We start from the raw sequence: 14552 nt of genomic DNA on the forward strand, positions 1-14552 counted from the left end.
GAATGTGCTAAGGATGTTTGCTATTGTCCATTTTCCGTCTTCGGGGGGAATCCGGGGGTCATTAATTTTCAGTTCCAGCTAATAGCAGGAGAGGGATTACCTTTGATGGGTCCAGGAAATTATTTGACTGATTATTAGACTGTTGGTGGGCTTTTCAACCACTTATGAATATCCATGATGATGAACTAGAAATTAAAGTAAGCAGGGGCGATTCTAGGTTCTGACTTTTTGGGGGGCTCAACCCCAGGAAGCCACAGGTGTATATGAAGCATATAAAGTCCTGTTTTATTTACACATTTACTGAAACAAATTGGTACAACATGTACAAGATTAATAATATGAGAAACATACCACTATTTCGGGAGCAATAAACTACGTTGTCTCACTTTCAGGGACCCATACATTTTTATAAAACTTCTGATGCAAAAAAATCTTGTTCTGATGCAAAAAAAAAAGGGTGCTAATTTTTGTTTTAGCGTACACGTTTTTCTCCAGACAATTAGTAGCTTGATACCGAGCTAAATGTGTGAGCAAATAAAACGAGTAGCCTAATTAAAATATGAGTTGCTGTTTTTTCTGATAAAATGACGTGTGGTCACAATGCAGGCATCACAGAGAGACAGGGAGAGAGACAGGCAGGCAAAACCGCTGAAACAAAACCGCTGGCATTATTTTATCAGCTGTGGGGGTTTTCATTGCCATAACAACGTGAGCTAATCAACAAGTACAACATGTTCTAGACCAGTGGCTCTCAATTATTTTCTGTCATTCCCACCCTAGGAGACTGATAATTTTTTGCGCCTTCCCTGAATTGAAATAGCCTACTATTGAGAACCTGCTAATATTTATTTATTTAGATTAATAAAATTAGCTGAGATAACCTCTGCAACAACTTAAAACAAAAAAAATATATATGTTCATCTTTCAAGCATGAATAAAGACACCAAGTCCCTCTGTCATGACTTTGTACGATCAAAATTCTTGTAAAACTTATGACCCTTGGTATTATGTTTATTTGAATTAAAATAAGTGACTTATTAAAATAAATAAAGGGTGTTTTCATGAGCCTCATAGTATTAGAACATGTGGTACTTGTTGATTAGCTCAGTTGTTATGGCAATGAATACGCCCTCAGCTGATAAAATAATGCCAGGGTCTTTTTTCAACTGAAAATTGGCACCCATGTAAACTTTTTCTGCTCCTTGCACCTTATCATGCTTATCATGTTACGCAGAATTACAAGCCCCTGCCGACTAAAAAATGAAGAAATTCAAGAGGCGGCATAGTTAGAATCGCCTTGTGGTCAACTGTTATCTAATAGTCATCTGACAGATTATGTCAAGATTTTAAAATGATTATTATTATTATTAGCTGGTCATGTTATAACACAGCTGGTAATCGTGGATTTTCTGATTAAGACTAGCAAGCCTTTTTGACAGACAAAACACGCAACGGTGAATTATCAAATATAATTCACCGCCGGAAGTTGTGAAGGGCCCATGCAAGTGAACGGAGCGTTAATAATATAAATAATTAGATAATATATACATATTTTTTTCTTTTTTTGAGATCTGTGCCTCAAGTGGGGGGGCACAAGCATTGTGGGGGGCGGGCCCGGCCCCCTACGGCCCGCCCATAGCGACGGGCCTGTGTGTATGTATGTGTGTGTGTGTGTGTGGGGGGGGGCGGGGCAGACATTACATTATTACACTATTCCTTTAGTTGTGAATTCAAATGGTCAATGTAGTCCTCGAAACTATGTTCTAAATGTCCACATTTTCATATATAAATATAGAATTGTAGGCAATGCACTTAACAAATAATAATAAAAAATTGGACCCCCCCAATGTCTAAACCATGGTTACGCCCTTGCAGTATACCATGCACCGTCTCAAAGCAACAACGTACTTTTGATTTAAAAAAGTCTACTAATCGTGTTTCTGGGAATTAGAAAAGTAATTTTCTTTTTAAAACGGTGTAGTTACTCAAATTTAGCTTGTATGCTTGCATGCTTTTCAACCTTCCCTTTGTCAGATACTGAACTGGCCTATTGTGTTGCCTTACGTTGGGTCAGATTATCTATTCCCCTTATCCAAACAGTTGTGCACAAGTGCCAAACCGTAGCGGAGATGTTGTTCACCCCACCTGCCGGCCCATGAAGCCCTCGTGTGTGGTCACGATGACCCGGCCCCGGCCATAGTAGGCTCCAGCCAGGAAAGCCCTTCCGTCCGGGGTGGTGCCGATGGGGAAGGCCAGAGGGCCGTGGACGAGGACCTCGGAGGCTATCGCGCCACCGCTGATGTCCAACTCGGACACGCCCTGCAGAAGGTACTCCAAATCATCCTTAAAGTCCTTGCCAATTCTGGATTATGGAAATATATGAAAGAGAACAAGGAACATCACAATGGGTTTAACCTAAACAGACAAAATTAAAATCATATTTTGTTGAGTTGTTTTACTGGATTAGTTGGCTTGACGTTGTCCCTAGTCTGTATCATCACATATGCTGAGTGGTCTTGTATCACACTTATAGCCAAGTCAAATAAAGTAAAGATAAAAGCAAAGCAAGTCTAATAATGCTGATGCTCAAAAACAAACAAATAACCTACACCACAGCCAGCCAGGAGGTTGGAATCTGAGGATAAACGGGCAGAAGATCAACCTCTCCACAGTGCTCAGAGAAGTAGATCCCCGCCACGCTGGGCACCTGGTTCCCTGGGAAGGCCTTCAGAACATCTTGCTTGGGGTGTTGTCCAGCCCAGGACCAGGCCTGCCCTGCGATCAACAGCCCCCCTCCAGCTTTCAGAAACTCCACCAGGGACTTCACATCAGGAGCCATGCTGTAGGCATCCACCACATACACCCCCAACCCCAGGTCTTGGAGGAAGCCCCCCACCATCTGGGCCTGGAACACGGACCGGCTGAGGTTATCCGCCACTGGCTTACAGCTCTGGTGAATACCAACCAGGGGGTTTTCAGATCCATCGCCCCTGAGCCAGGTGAGGGCGTTCTCCACCAGGGCGGGGAAGGCAGTCAGGTAGCTCTCGTGACCCAGGACTACCATGCGTCCACGCCCAAAGAGGGAGGCAGCCATCAGCACCTGGCCTTGGGCGTTCATGGCCAGAGGGAAGGCGTGGTCTCCTATCAGAACCAGGTCGCTTGGGATGGCCGGCCCTCGAAGGTCTAGCTCTTTCAGGCCTGAGGTTAAGGAGATGTAGGCCTTCTCATGGTGAGACAGGGTGCCCATAATTAGGCTGGGGTGGGGTGGAGCAATACTCTGAGGGTTATGGGAGTGTGAAGTGTGTAGGCGGGACAACTGGAGCAAAGGTTTCTCCCAATTTAAAGGGCTCTGACCCTGGTTGTTGAATCAAAGCTGAAAGCTTGGTGAAGCAGATGTAGTATCCTTGTTTTTATTTGGTGAAGCATAAGGTAGTCGTAGTTCCTGGAATGGAGAGCACATAATAAAACTCATAAAATGTAACTCAGTTTGTCTTTTATGTTTCTATAAAAACATAAATATGTGCTTTAAGAACATAAAACTCAACCATAACTATTACTATAGATGTTGACATTGGCCTCCATTAACGTACTGTCACAATTCATTATGTCAACTTTGTAAAATGTGGTTTTGCATGCGTATGGAAGGCACAGACATAGTAGAGGCATAATGCATTTACAACACATTACCATAGCACATCTTAATAATAACCAACCAAGACAAATGTGTTTACCTCCAGGATGGGGTCCTGCCTCCCTTTGCTCCAGATCAGTGCCGGTACGGGAACAACTAAGTGAACGCAAGTGCTTGATCCACACCACGAGACAGAACAGGTAAAGACAGGTGACGTTGACGCTTCCGTGATGTCAATCATGGTACTCGTGCAACCACTCCCTGTGGAATATGTGGTGGATGATAATCTTCCCCGGACAACAGGGGTTGCGGAAAAAACCTTTTTCACAGACGAATTGTACCACGGAAATTGTTAGTTCATGTTTACCCAAAGGGTGTTTTGAGAAAGACCGCATTCAACAACCGTTTAATATTTATTAAATTGTCAATTTTACTTTGTCGAGTTTCGGCCACTAACTTCTCACCTTTCAAAGTAAACGGGGTGTTTCCAAAGCTTCCGACAACAATACTCATGCGTCAGCTGAAAAACCAGCCCGTCCTGCCTTGAATCCACAAAACCCTTATCGATTAATATTATTGTCATTATTATTATATATTAACGTCAGCCCAACGAGTCCATAACTAGCATAACATAAGTGAGGTAGATTCATGTAAATTTCGAAAATGGTAAACGCACTGAGCTTGCTGTTTGTCTAACGTTAAACCCTAAAACGAAATAAATAACCCAAACAAACCAGTTTAACATAGATATATTTGGAAAGCTTTTCTTTGCAAGAACTTAGACCAAATTATGATACAAAGCGGATTGGTAATGGTATTGACAACCCAATAGCGGAACCTAAAACCGTGGACCACATATCCTTCGTTTCTACACGGATCTATTTTCCGGACACACCCGCTGAACACAAGAAGCTCTATCGGCCGAGCGATTATTAGTTGTCCGTGTTTCTAACAACATGAAGCTAATGTGCCATTAAAATATCCTATGTTCCTTGCATACAACGGTGGTACTGCATGCATTTATCCTGTTCTCTCCTTTCCCCCGATGTCCTGCACATTTGTAAGCGATTCGGGGGCTTCTGTCCCTCTGGCGGACGGACGAGCTGTGATCCTGGGTCGAGGTCCAGAGAGCGGTGTCACTGACAGAAAGTGTTCCAGGCACCAGGGTAAGAGTGAGTCTCTTGTGTGTTGGAAATACATGCTTGTAAGTAGACGTGTTTGTAGGATGTTGATATTTTTACCTTTTATTTTTTAGTTAAATTGGTGGCATGTTACGAGAGAAAAGATGTACTCATCACCCAGGTTTGAGATACACGCCTCTAAATCAACGTCCAAATATGTGTGATTGTTTTCCATGCATATGTCTAAATACTATAAAACCTTTTTATTTTGCAGCTGGGCCCTAACCCCTGTTTCCTGGACAGCGAGAAGCTGGTCAGAGGACAATCAGGAAAGCTCTCCCAGGGAGGCACCCTCTTCTTGGTTAACCAGAGTCATCCATTTAAACTCCATTACAATTTAAGCTCCAATGGAAGCATCTCTAGCGGTGCACTGGGAAGTCTGAAAGCAAGCGATAAGACCAAAGGAGCAAGGAACGGAAAAGGGAAAGAGACGCCAACAAGCTTCGGACCCAAACGTAGTATCAAAGATTTCTTTGGCTCCTCTCCTGTGAAGGTACAATATTGGGTCATGTTTGGTCCAATATCCAAATTCAACATACACACATACAATTCAAAAATGCAATTGGACCACATGCAATAAAACAAATTATTTGTTTACAGTGTCCTACATAGTATAATGTTTGTATGGTTCCATATGTTCTGCACACTTAAGAGGTCGCTGAGCCCGGACGGGGGATACAATGACACGAAGCGCCAGAGGAGAGATGAGGCAGATTCCGACACCTGGGGAACAACTGAGAGACAGAATGAGGAGGAGAGTGTGGCAGAGGAGAAATTGAGGAAGCTGCAGAAGATGGCAGAGAAAGCCACGGTGGGGAGCAGCCCCAATGGCCCCCTGGCGGCATCTGCATCAACGCCTTCATTGTCTTCCTCGGTTTGTCCAAAGAGCCACTGGCAGCAGATTGGGAACCTGCTGCTCTACACTGCTGCCGGGGTCAGGGGCAGAGAGAAGGTGAGGAGAAACCTTGTCTTAAAGCAGCATACTGATCACTAGATGATCAAACCACTCTCCTTGCTTCACTCAAACATCCATTACCGGTGTAGTTGATGAAAAAGAAGATGAATTCCTTGTACAGATTTTGCATAGGAGCATTACGCATGCTGACTGCCATGAATGTAAAAAATGCTAATATAGCACTTTGGTCTTTTTGATGAGACGTGAGAGTATTTGTACGCCGATTTACTGTTTTGTTATCCATAAACTCTGAGTAGTGACGTACATTGACTCCAAAGACAAAATTATGTATTGCCATTGTTTATATTCTTGGTGGGCTCTAGGAAGTAGTAAAACAAGGATGCCATTTTGAAAAATTATATTGGAAATGGATGTTTTGGTGCAGCCCAGAGTTGCGGCTGCGTTGGTTGATCACCCACAATGGTTTTGTCCTTTATGATGGACGGGTGCCATGTGACCCACTGCACTAGTTTCGTATATATTTAGTATATTTAGAGTATGACAGGAATGATCTACATCGAAATTCCAAAACAATGGGGTTGTCTTTCTATCTCCTGAATCTTGTTCAACGATTTGTTTATATCCTATCCTCTTCCAGATTGCTGGGTTTGATATAGATGGCTGTATCATCACTACCAAGTCTGGCAAAGTATTTCCTACGGCACCAGATGACTGGAGGTAAGAAATGCAATTCTTTCCAAGTGTTGGGTTAGTCTTGTTCTCTCGTCTATGTGGTTCACTTCACTGTTTTGTCTTTTTCTTGTGTGTTTCATTGATAGGATTCTTTTCTCTGAGATTCAGCCCAGGCTGGCTAGCTTGCTGCAAAAAGGACACAAGGTAAGGATGAGTGACATTGCAGTAGAACTCGTTGCCCACTCTCCTCCTTTGTTATTACAATACATGAATGTAAAGGCCAAGGTTCCCTTTTTGTTTAGCCCTGTGACAACCAAGTGGTCACCCTAGTTACCAAACTGCTGTGGGCCTCACATCAAAGAACTGTTAAAACGGTGAAACACTTTAAGCAGATTCCTACAAATACAATCCTCCACCTCCACTTTGTTTGCAGGTGGTTTTCTTCACAAACCAGATGGGGATCGCCAGAGGCAAACTGAACCCTAACGTCTTTAAATCCAAAGTGGAGGACATCCTCAGTAGCCTTCAGTTGCCTGTTCAGGTGGTTCACGTTGTTCTACATGGCTGTCAAGCATACTGACAGACTACTGTGCACAGCAGCCAAAGTGACGTCTGTATTATGACTGACGTGTGCTGTGTGTCTAGGTGTTTGTTGCGACTGGTCCAGGAATCTTCCGTAAGCCAGTAACTGGGATGTGGACACACCTGTGTGAAAAGGTAAACTTTAGTAAAATATGACCGAAAGCACCTAAAAGAAAAGTAACGGTCATGAAGATATTCGAGTCAAGAATCAAACCACGTTTTGTCTGTCTTCTGCAATATTATCTTGCTTGCATCTTTTCAATCATGGGAATTTTTTTCTCCCTTTAGGCCAACAGTGGCGTGACTGTCGATCGATGTCAAAGTTTTTATGTCGGAGGTGAGTTTACACGATGTCTCACTGTATCCATCGCTGCACGCTAGGGCTTTGACTCCGAACTTTGTTATTCAAATATAATTAGAATATCAAAAAATAAATCAAAATTCAAACGAATATTAGGCAGCCCTTAATATTCAAACCTGTTATGGGCAGGCAAAGAGGGAAAGACGTTGTTCAACCCGACGCAGTCTATTCATAATATTGTAATGACCACGGTAGAGGCAGTGAATGAAGAATTGATTAGACAGCGATTTATTAAAAACCTACCAAAACCATTCTACTTGCTGTAGTTTGGTCTGGTTTTGCGAGACTATTAAAAACCTAATAAACCGTTGGAACACGCAAGACCGGTAACCATAGCAGCGCGGTAAACAAACCTCGCAAAGCCCAATCCAGGTCTTACTGAAGGCATTCAATGGTCAAAACATTATTAATCAATATTCAAAGATATTCTAATATTAATATTAATAAACCAACAAACTTCGAATATGTTTTTTGGGCAAAAGTCAAAGCCCTACTGCTCGCACACACGAAAACGGGCGCGTGATGCTCTGCTCTGTTGTCTCTGATTCCAGATGCAGCGGGTCGCCCGGTGAACTGGGCTCCAGGCAAAAAGAAGAAGGACTTCTCCTGCAGCGATCGATTGGTGAGACCTGCATCTGTTTCCAACCTCCTGCCCTCTCACCCACTTGAATAAATCCTTGACACCATGAGGTGATCTAATTGACCCAGGTGAATAATGTTCTTGAATAGGGTGGAATGAGTCATCATAAAGCATGTGCCCAACCTGGTATTTTAACACCAAGCCTCAAGGATTCAATTAAACTATGACTTACCACTTTTCCTTAGCCTGGCGATGTCATACTCATAATTCTAGTCAGAATATGAGTCTGAGACCGAACCATTGGGCTGTGATTATAGGGCGGAACCAGGAAGGAAAATGCCTCTTTGCTCAATTGGATAGACCTAAAACCAATCAGAGCAACGTAGTATGTGACGTATGTTGTGCGAAGCACAGCTATTCTCAAACTAACTCAACTGAGCGCACGTTCGAAGAAGTAGAAAAAGAAGATGGACATAAATGATTTATGCCTGTTTTGTAAAAAGAATTGGCAACACGGTCAGCATTTTTGGGAAAAAAAGTAAAAGCGCTGAGCGCTCTTTGGTGACGTGGTTGATTACGTTAATGTGTATCATCTGTCCATCAACGTATAAAGCCCGCCCTTACAATTTGATTGGTCAGATCACTTTTTGATCTGACCTAATACCTCCTAACGAGCTCAATTCCAGACTGAATCTCCCAGACCAAATATTTTGTGGGCGGAGTTCAGGCTGGTATCCAGGCTAACTTTTCCTACCACCTCCACCTATTCCTGCTGTTCCTATTGTCGCTCTAGTTTGCTCTAAACCTTGGGCTCCAGTTCCACACACCAGAAGAGTACTTCCTACGATGGAAGAGCGCCCCCTACAGCCTGCCTGAACTGGACCCTGTGAGTGATCTCTGCAGTGTACAGTGAATGGCAGTATTTGATCGACCAATCAGAATCCCTGTATTTGGAGGCATACCGATACATTTCTGCATTACCTGTGCTAAACCATGTGTGGGTGTCTCATCTCAAACCCCCAGAGGAAGTTGGACTCCAGGGGGCGGCTGTACGACCCCCCTAGCGCCTCCCTCACCACCGACCAGACGGAGGTCATTGTGGCTGTAGGCTTCCCTGCGTGTGAGTGACAGAATACTGAAACGATTGGCTCAGTGTTCAATGTGTTAATCACACTTTTTATGACATTTCCTAAACTGCCTAATTTAAAGCTTAAAGCTAATGGTGTGTTCCTGAATCCTCAAACGCCAGACTTCCGAGTCGAAAGTCGAAGATCTCCCAGCTTTCTTGCGGCATTTCTTGAAGGCACACCCCCTTTTTGTCTTTGTCTTTCGAAAATCTGAGAGTAGACCGAGAGCAGTGATGACGCTTTCAACAAAATGGCTGCGCCCGTGAAGAGATTTTATGTTTTTTGTATTTGTACCACGTAGGTCATTTTAATGTCAATTTAAATGCTCTTACACACTTGATTACATTGCTACTTTATTACAGTCACCAATTTATACATTGCATGGTCTTGCTGTGCGTGCAATACAATGTAAAGATGTGTTTGTTTTCGGGTTGGTTTGCTAAAGCGGCTAATGTAGCTAACAATAAACAACGACTAGCAGATTTCATGCCACAATCACAAAGACGAACAGGAACGCTATGAATGCTCCGAGCCCGGAAGTGACGTCAAACGTGCAATTTGGAAGGCTGGCGTCTGAGGATTCTGGAACACACCATAAAGCTAGGCTAGGCAACCATGGGGAAATCTGCTAGGGTAATCTGGTTTGTTGATAGAATTCCACCAAAAGGATCCCTCCGAAGCCACTCCCCCAAAACCCGGGACTAGCTCGCAGGCTTTAGCCATAGGCTGGATTGGAGAATAGATTGGGAAGGTTCTGCTCAATGAGGGAATGGAAATAGTGCAAACAGGTAGGCCTGCAGGTAGACAGCCAGTTACGTCCAATAATTAAATTCAAGCCAAATTAAATAATTGGACAGGCTTATTACAGGCCTGTGAAGGACACAGGGGCTGAATAGGAAAAAGTCAGCAATAGTTTCCACCACATTTTGTACGTATTGAAAGTCAGGGTAACCTATATTATATACAGAGTATGTGCGTTATTCCCACCTCAGAGCTCCACTGGCCACGCAGTTTATTACCTGCTTTTTAATATTTCCAAACAGTTGGATACATTTCTAAATATCTATTCGACTCTATTGGGAAGCATTTGTAAATGTGAGACGTCTCAGGTCAATCTTCTTTTGGTTTGAATTCCTAACTTGTCTTCTCGTTATTTTCTCTGGACAATTTTTCCTCACCTGTTTGCTTTTTTCTGTTTTTATTGCAGCTGGGAAATCCACCTTCTTTCACACCCATGTTGTTCCAAAGGGCTATGTTTACATTAACAGGGTGAGTGCTCCGTCTACTGGTAGAAGTATTTACAATTCAGCATGTTGGATTAAAGGCCTCCACATTCGGCATGGTTTGTCAGTCACCTCATGAAACAATATTATTACAACCAATTAACACTAGAGGGGGGTATTTTTCAACCAACTACACAACCAATGCACAAGGTCTGTGGAAAATTTCAGAATGAAGGTTACCCAATTTTTTCAAACAATAATAAAAATGTTACACTAATGAAGTGTAAGAAACTTTAAAAATTTAGAGCAATTACACAATCTCAATGTTTATTAGAATCAACGCTAAACTAGGTTAACGGTAGGTTACCGCTAAGCTAGGATACCGGTTCGGTGCGTACCTCGGAAAAAACTTGTTTATCAACAACAGAGAATGGCCGTAGATCAGCAGCAATGAAAACACCAATAAACTTGGTTATAGCATTTGCTTTTGTGAATTCCCAGACAGGGGTTGTTGAAATAGTGTCGTGAGCTGGGTTTGCACAGCTTGTTTTTTTTTCCACAGCAACAGTGATAGTAACACCTGGATGGTGCCTTTTCAAATGCGTGTGCTAGGGATGAGCATTTCTGGCAAAAATACTATTCGGTGAGAAGTATTCAAATAAAATTAGAAAATCTGTCAATCAAGAACCCCCCACCCACACACGCACGCACGCACCTCGGATACACGCACACACAATGACACAGGCTTTTATGATTTGTATGAAATCAATCATACAACTGCGCCATCAACAATCAACATCAAAATTATTTCAACGTGGGCTTAGGCAGATAGACCTACATGCGCCGAAAATGGATCGCTATTTATTTATTTATTTAACTGAACACAGCCTGCATGACGGTGAACTAGACACGTCAAACTTCTTTTTACAATTTATTTGTTACCAGCATTCGAGGACGCTATTCAACACCGGAAGTTGTGAAGGCCCATGCAAGTCAACAGAGCGTTCAACAGCATTGAGAAGAGCCGTGTAATAAATAACGATAGTCACATTCATTATTCGATATTCTACGTGACTCAGACTATTCGACTGTTCAACGATTGTTGCCTATCCCTAGAGTGTGCATGTTAAAGTGCTGTACATAGACACGGAGAGCCCTCTCCATAGCCGGAGAGCCTGTTGGAGACCCTCTCCATAGCTTACGTGCGCATCCAAGGCAAGGGCTGTGATCATTGGTCCTCTAACAAAATCATTTCCTGAATCACTTCTCCGGTTTGACTTTGCACCTTAATTACTTTGTACATTGTTACCTTGCACCGTCCTTAAGGACCAATAAAACACCAAATAAGATTTGAAAAGCTTTGGAAGTTTATTTACAACACTGCTTACATGGTTTGTAGTCAACATATAAGATAGATCGGGCGGCGAATTGCATTCCGTATCCGACATCCCAACGGAGAGCTGCTGAGGGGTCTCCGTAGCTATGGAGTCGGATTACAGAGTCGGAGTACTATACTTTGGCTAAACGGTCCGGGTGGAACTCCGACTTCAAGCTTTAAATTCTGCATCGCAAAACAAGCCTTTACATTCACCATATTAACGCTATGTACGCCGCATTTACGTACCGCGGTACACCTCTAACGGCACCGAAGTGCCTGTACCGCGACGGGTCGGTACAAATACGTGTACCGTTGCACCCCTAGTTAGCGGTGGCCAACATGAGTGCACAGTTTCCATCAACATCCACATAGATGTTGTGGGTCATGGGTTGTTGAATTGACGATTGGAGGTTGTGTGAGGTTCTGCTTAAAGATAGGACTGCTGGATCCGGATGATGATTAGGTCATTCCTAATATCCTGCTATACGTTCGAGATCAGTCATATTAAGCAAGATGATAATATTAAGAAAGTTTATTCTGAGTTTGGCTTTATGTGTGCGTGCTTGTGTCAGGACACACTGGGTTCGTGGCAGAGCTGTGTGACTGCATGTGAGCGGGCTCTGAGAGAGGGCCGAAGTGCTGCCGTTGACAACACCAACCCGGACCCAGAGTCGCGCAAAAGGTAATTTACGAGGTGTGTGTGTGTGTGTGTGTGTGTGTGTGTGTGTGTGTGTGTGTGTGTGTGTGTGTGTGTGTGTGTGTGTGTGTGTGTGTGTGTGTGTGTGTGTGTGTGTGTGTGTGTGTGTGTGTGTGTGTGTGTGTGTGTGTGTGTGTGATTCTTCATGTTTTTCTTTTATTTCCAGATACATAGATGTGGCCAAAGCATCGGGTGTCCCATGCCGCTGTTTTCACTTCTCGGCATCACTGGAGCAGGCCAAGCACAATAACAGAGTATATACATATCCCTATTGCTCTTTATAGGGCCTCCCTAAATGAGTTCCCCTTCTTGATACCTTTTGTCTGGTTAAACGTTCCTTGCAGAAGAACTGACCTTGTGTGCTCTTCCTGTTGGTTTGCAGTTTCGTGAGATGGCCCCATCAGATGTCAAACACGTCAAGGTCAACGACATGATCTTCCATAGCTACAAGTGAGTATTTTGCTGGCTGAGAAGTTGTGCCACCTGGCCTTGCTGTGCAGAGCTGCATGGTCTATGGCTGCTCGCATGGGAAGTTGAGAAAGATCCACCATCTGCACCACCGTACTTCTGATTGAATTCATGCTTGTGTATTCTGTATGTGGATAAAGATCAGTGTGTCCATTTCAAAGAACCTCCTGGTTGTATGACCTGGAAGTAGTTTGGTTTTAGTTTGTTAGGGTTCATATTTTGGGCAATAGGATTATTTTATGTGGGGCCTACATGTAATGATTTTTACCCTCCCCTCTAACTCTACTCGACTGGTCGACAGGAAACACCACGTGGCTCCAGATCTCTCCGAGGGCTTCTCCGAGATCCTTCAGATCCACTTTGTCCCCGACTTCAAAGACAGCAAATCAGAAAGCCTGTTCAGACTGTTTTCTGAAGGCTAATTGAAAGGTTGGCCCTACATGAGCCCTGGATCTCTACAACTGTTCTTCAACCATGAGAGTGCTACACATGGTATCAACAAGATGTAATGATGTTGCTGTTCACTAAAAGCCAATGCTTAATACAAGCACCGGTATGTTAACAACCGTTTTTCCGTCTTTTTCAACCAAATGTGAGTTGGTTGAACAAAAAAACGTTTTTTGTTGTTCATTCATTTACATGCCTTCTTAACAAGAAAAGTTAACAAGAAAATGATCTACCAGAACCTTTTGTTAACCAGGACTTCAGTGTGTTGATGTGGACCAGAACTGTCTGTCCTGGGAAAAAGCATTTGTATTATTTTATGAAAATAAAGACCTCATTTTGGACAATTTTTCAAGCTCAAGGATTTAATTAAGATTAGGGGACCAAGCACAAAGTGCGAGGCAACCCGTTGTATTTGTCTGTCTTTTTTACTCCACCAGAATGACCCAAACAGCAAAAACTGCTGTGTCGCATTTTATGAAAGTTTCCACAGCTCTAGATGCTGGCTAAATATTAAGAAAGAAGAAAAACTACACTGATCGGGCCAAAGATGGCGTTTAACCATAGTTCAAAAATGCTAATTTTGAACAGGCATATCTCCTTACCCCTTTGAGTAACAGTCATGAGACTTTGCCCATATTTGCATAGAGAGACCAAATACCAAAAGGTGAGTGAAACTGGAACATGTGTTGTTTTGGTGCAAGTTTCACTCACCTTTAGGTCTTCCATTAACGAAATGGCTTCTTCTTCTTCCTCCTACTGCATAAACCAAAGTGTCTCTCCCACAGAGGTTGGTCCTTACAGGTACCTGTAGTTCTGACTTTAAAGTCAGAATTCTGACCTTAAAGTCAGAACTATTTTTTTTCTTACGTGTGGCCCTAATCCTCTTCCGTATATAGGACTCCGTATATAGGAGTCCAATACAAAAGTTGTTTAAGATTGTATTGTGAACAAGATGACATCAGCATATTTTGAGTTAGGCATCAAAATGGTCGTGGCCTGGCACTAAAATAATCACAGTTCCTACCAAGACAGATTGTGTGTCATCAAAGAGACAGGAGAATAACATGCATTTATAAATCAAATCTATATCAGACTGGGTTGATTATCTTGTTCCTGTTGAAATATAGTTGAGCATATATTGAGTATATTGAGTTTGAAATATATTGTAGAATTTTTGAAAAATATATAGATACTGTATATATAATTGTTTTTTAAGTCAATATAGTGCATTAAATGCAATAAGTATGTATTAGATATGAAATTCAATTCCATAATAGTATTCATTAATA

General features: G+C 42.7%; 2 protein-coding genes across 3 annotated transcripts in view; one reads left to right on the forward strand and one right to left on the reverse strand.

Annotated features, from left to right (window-relative positions):
- Positions 1–4698, reverse strand: part of LOC130405971 (TRPM8 channel-associated factor homolog) — a 21738-nt gene extending 17040 nt beyond the window's left edge. Inside the window, exons 1-4 of one of the 2 annotated variants that reach the window (XM_056611320.1) lie at positions 4096–4698; positions 3732–3892; positions 2610–3442; positions 2146–2362 (exon numbers count right to left, since the gene is read on the reverse strand). In XM_056611320.1, the coding sequence (XP_056467295.1) occupies positions 2146–2362; positions 2610–3247 (855 nt within the window). In that variant the 5' untranslated portion in view covers positions 3248–3442; positions 3732–3892; positions 4096–4698. Of the gene's footprint in view, positions 1–2145; positions 2363–2609; positions 3443–3731; positions 3951–4095 lie in introns of both variants that reach the window. The other variant, XM_056611319.1, reaches the window with a different exon arrangement.
- Positions 3845–13895, forward strand: pnkp (polynucleotide kinase 3'-phosphatase). The gene is made up of 17 exons (XM_056611328.1): positions 3845–4797; positions 4887–4933; positions 5027–5305; positions 5465–5764; positions 6366–6445; positions 6547–6604; positions 6834–6941; positions 7046–7117; positions 7271–7319; positions 7895–7965; positions 8717–8809; positions 8947–9043; positions 10258–10319; positions 12224–12333; positions 12515–12602; positions 12731–12798; positions 13118–13895. The coding sequence occupies exons 1-17, from the start codon at positions 4617–4619 to the stop codon at positions 13236–13238; spliced, it is 1884 nt and encodes a 627-aa protein (XP_056467303.1). The 5' UTR covers positions 3845–4616; the 3' UTR covers positions 13239–13895.
- Positions 13896–14552: the final 657 nt, after the last annotated feature.

This window comes from Gadus chalcogrammus, chromosome 16 (genome assembly GCF_026213295.1).
Source record: "Gadus chalcogrammus isolate NIFS_2021 chromosome 16, NIFS_Gcha_1.0, whole genome shotgun sequence".
Classification (NCBI taxonomy): Eukaryota; Metazoa; Chordata; class Actinopteri; order Gadiformes; family Gadidae; genus Gadus; species Gadus chalcogrammus.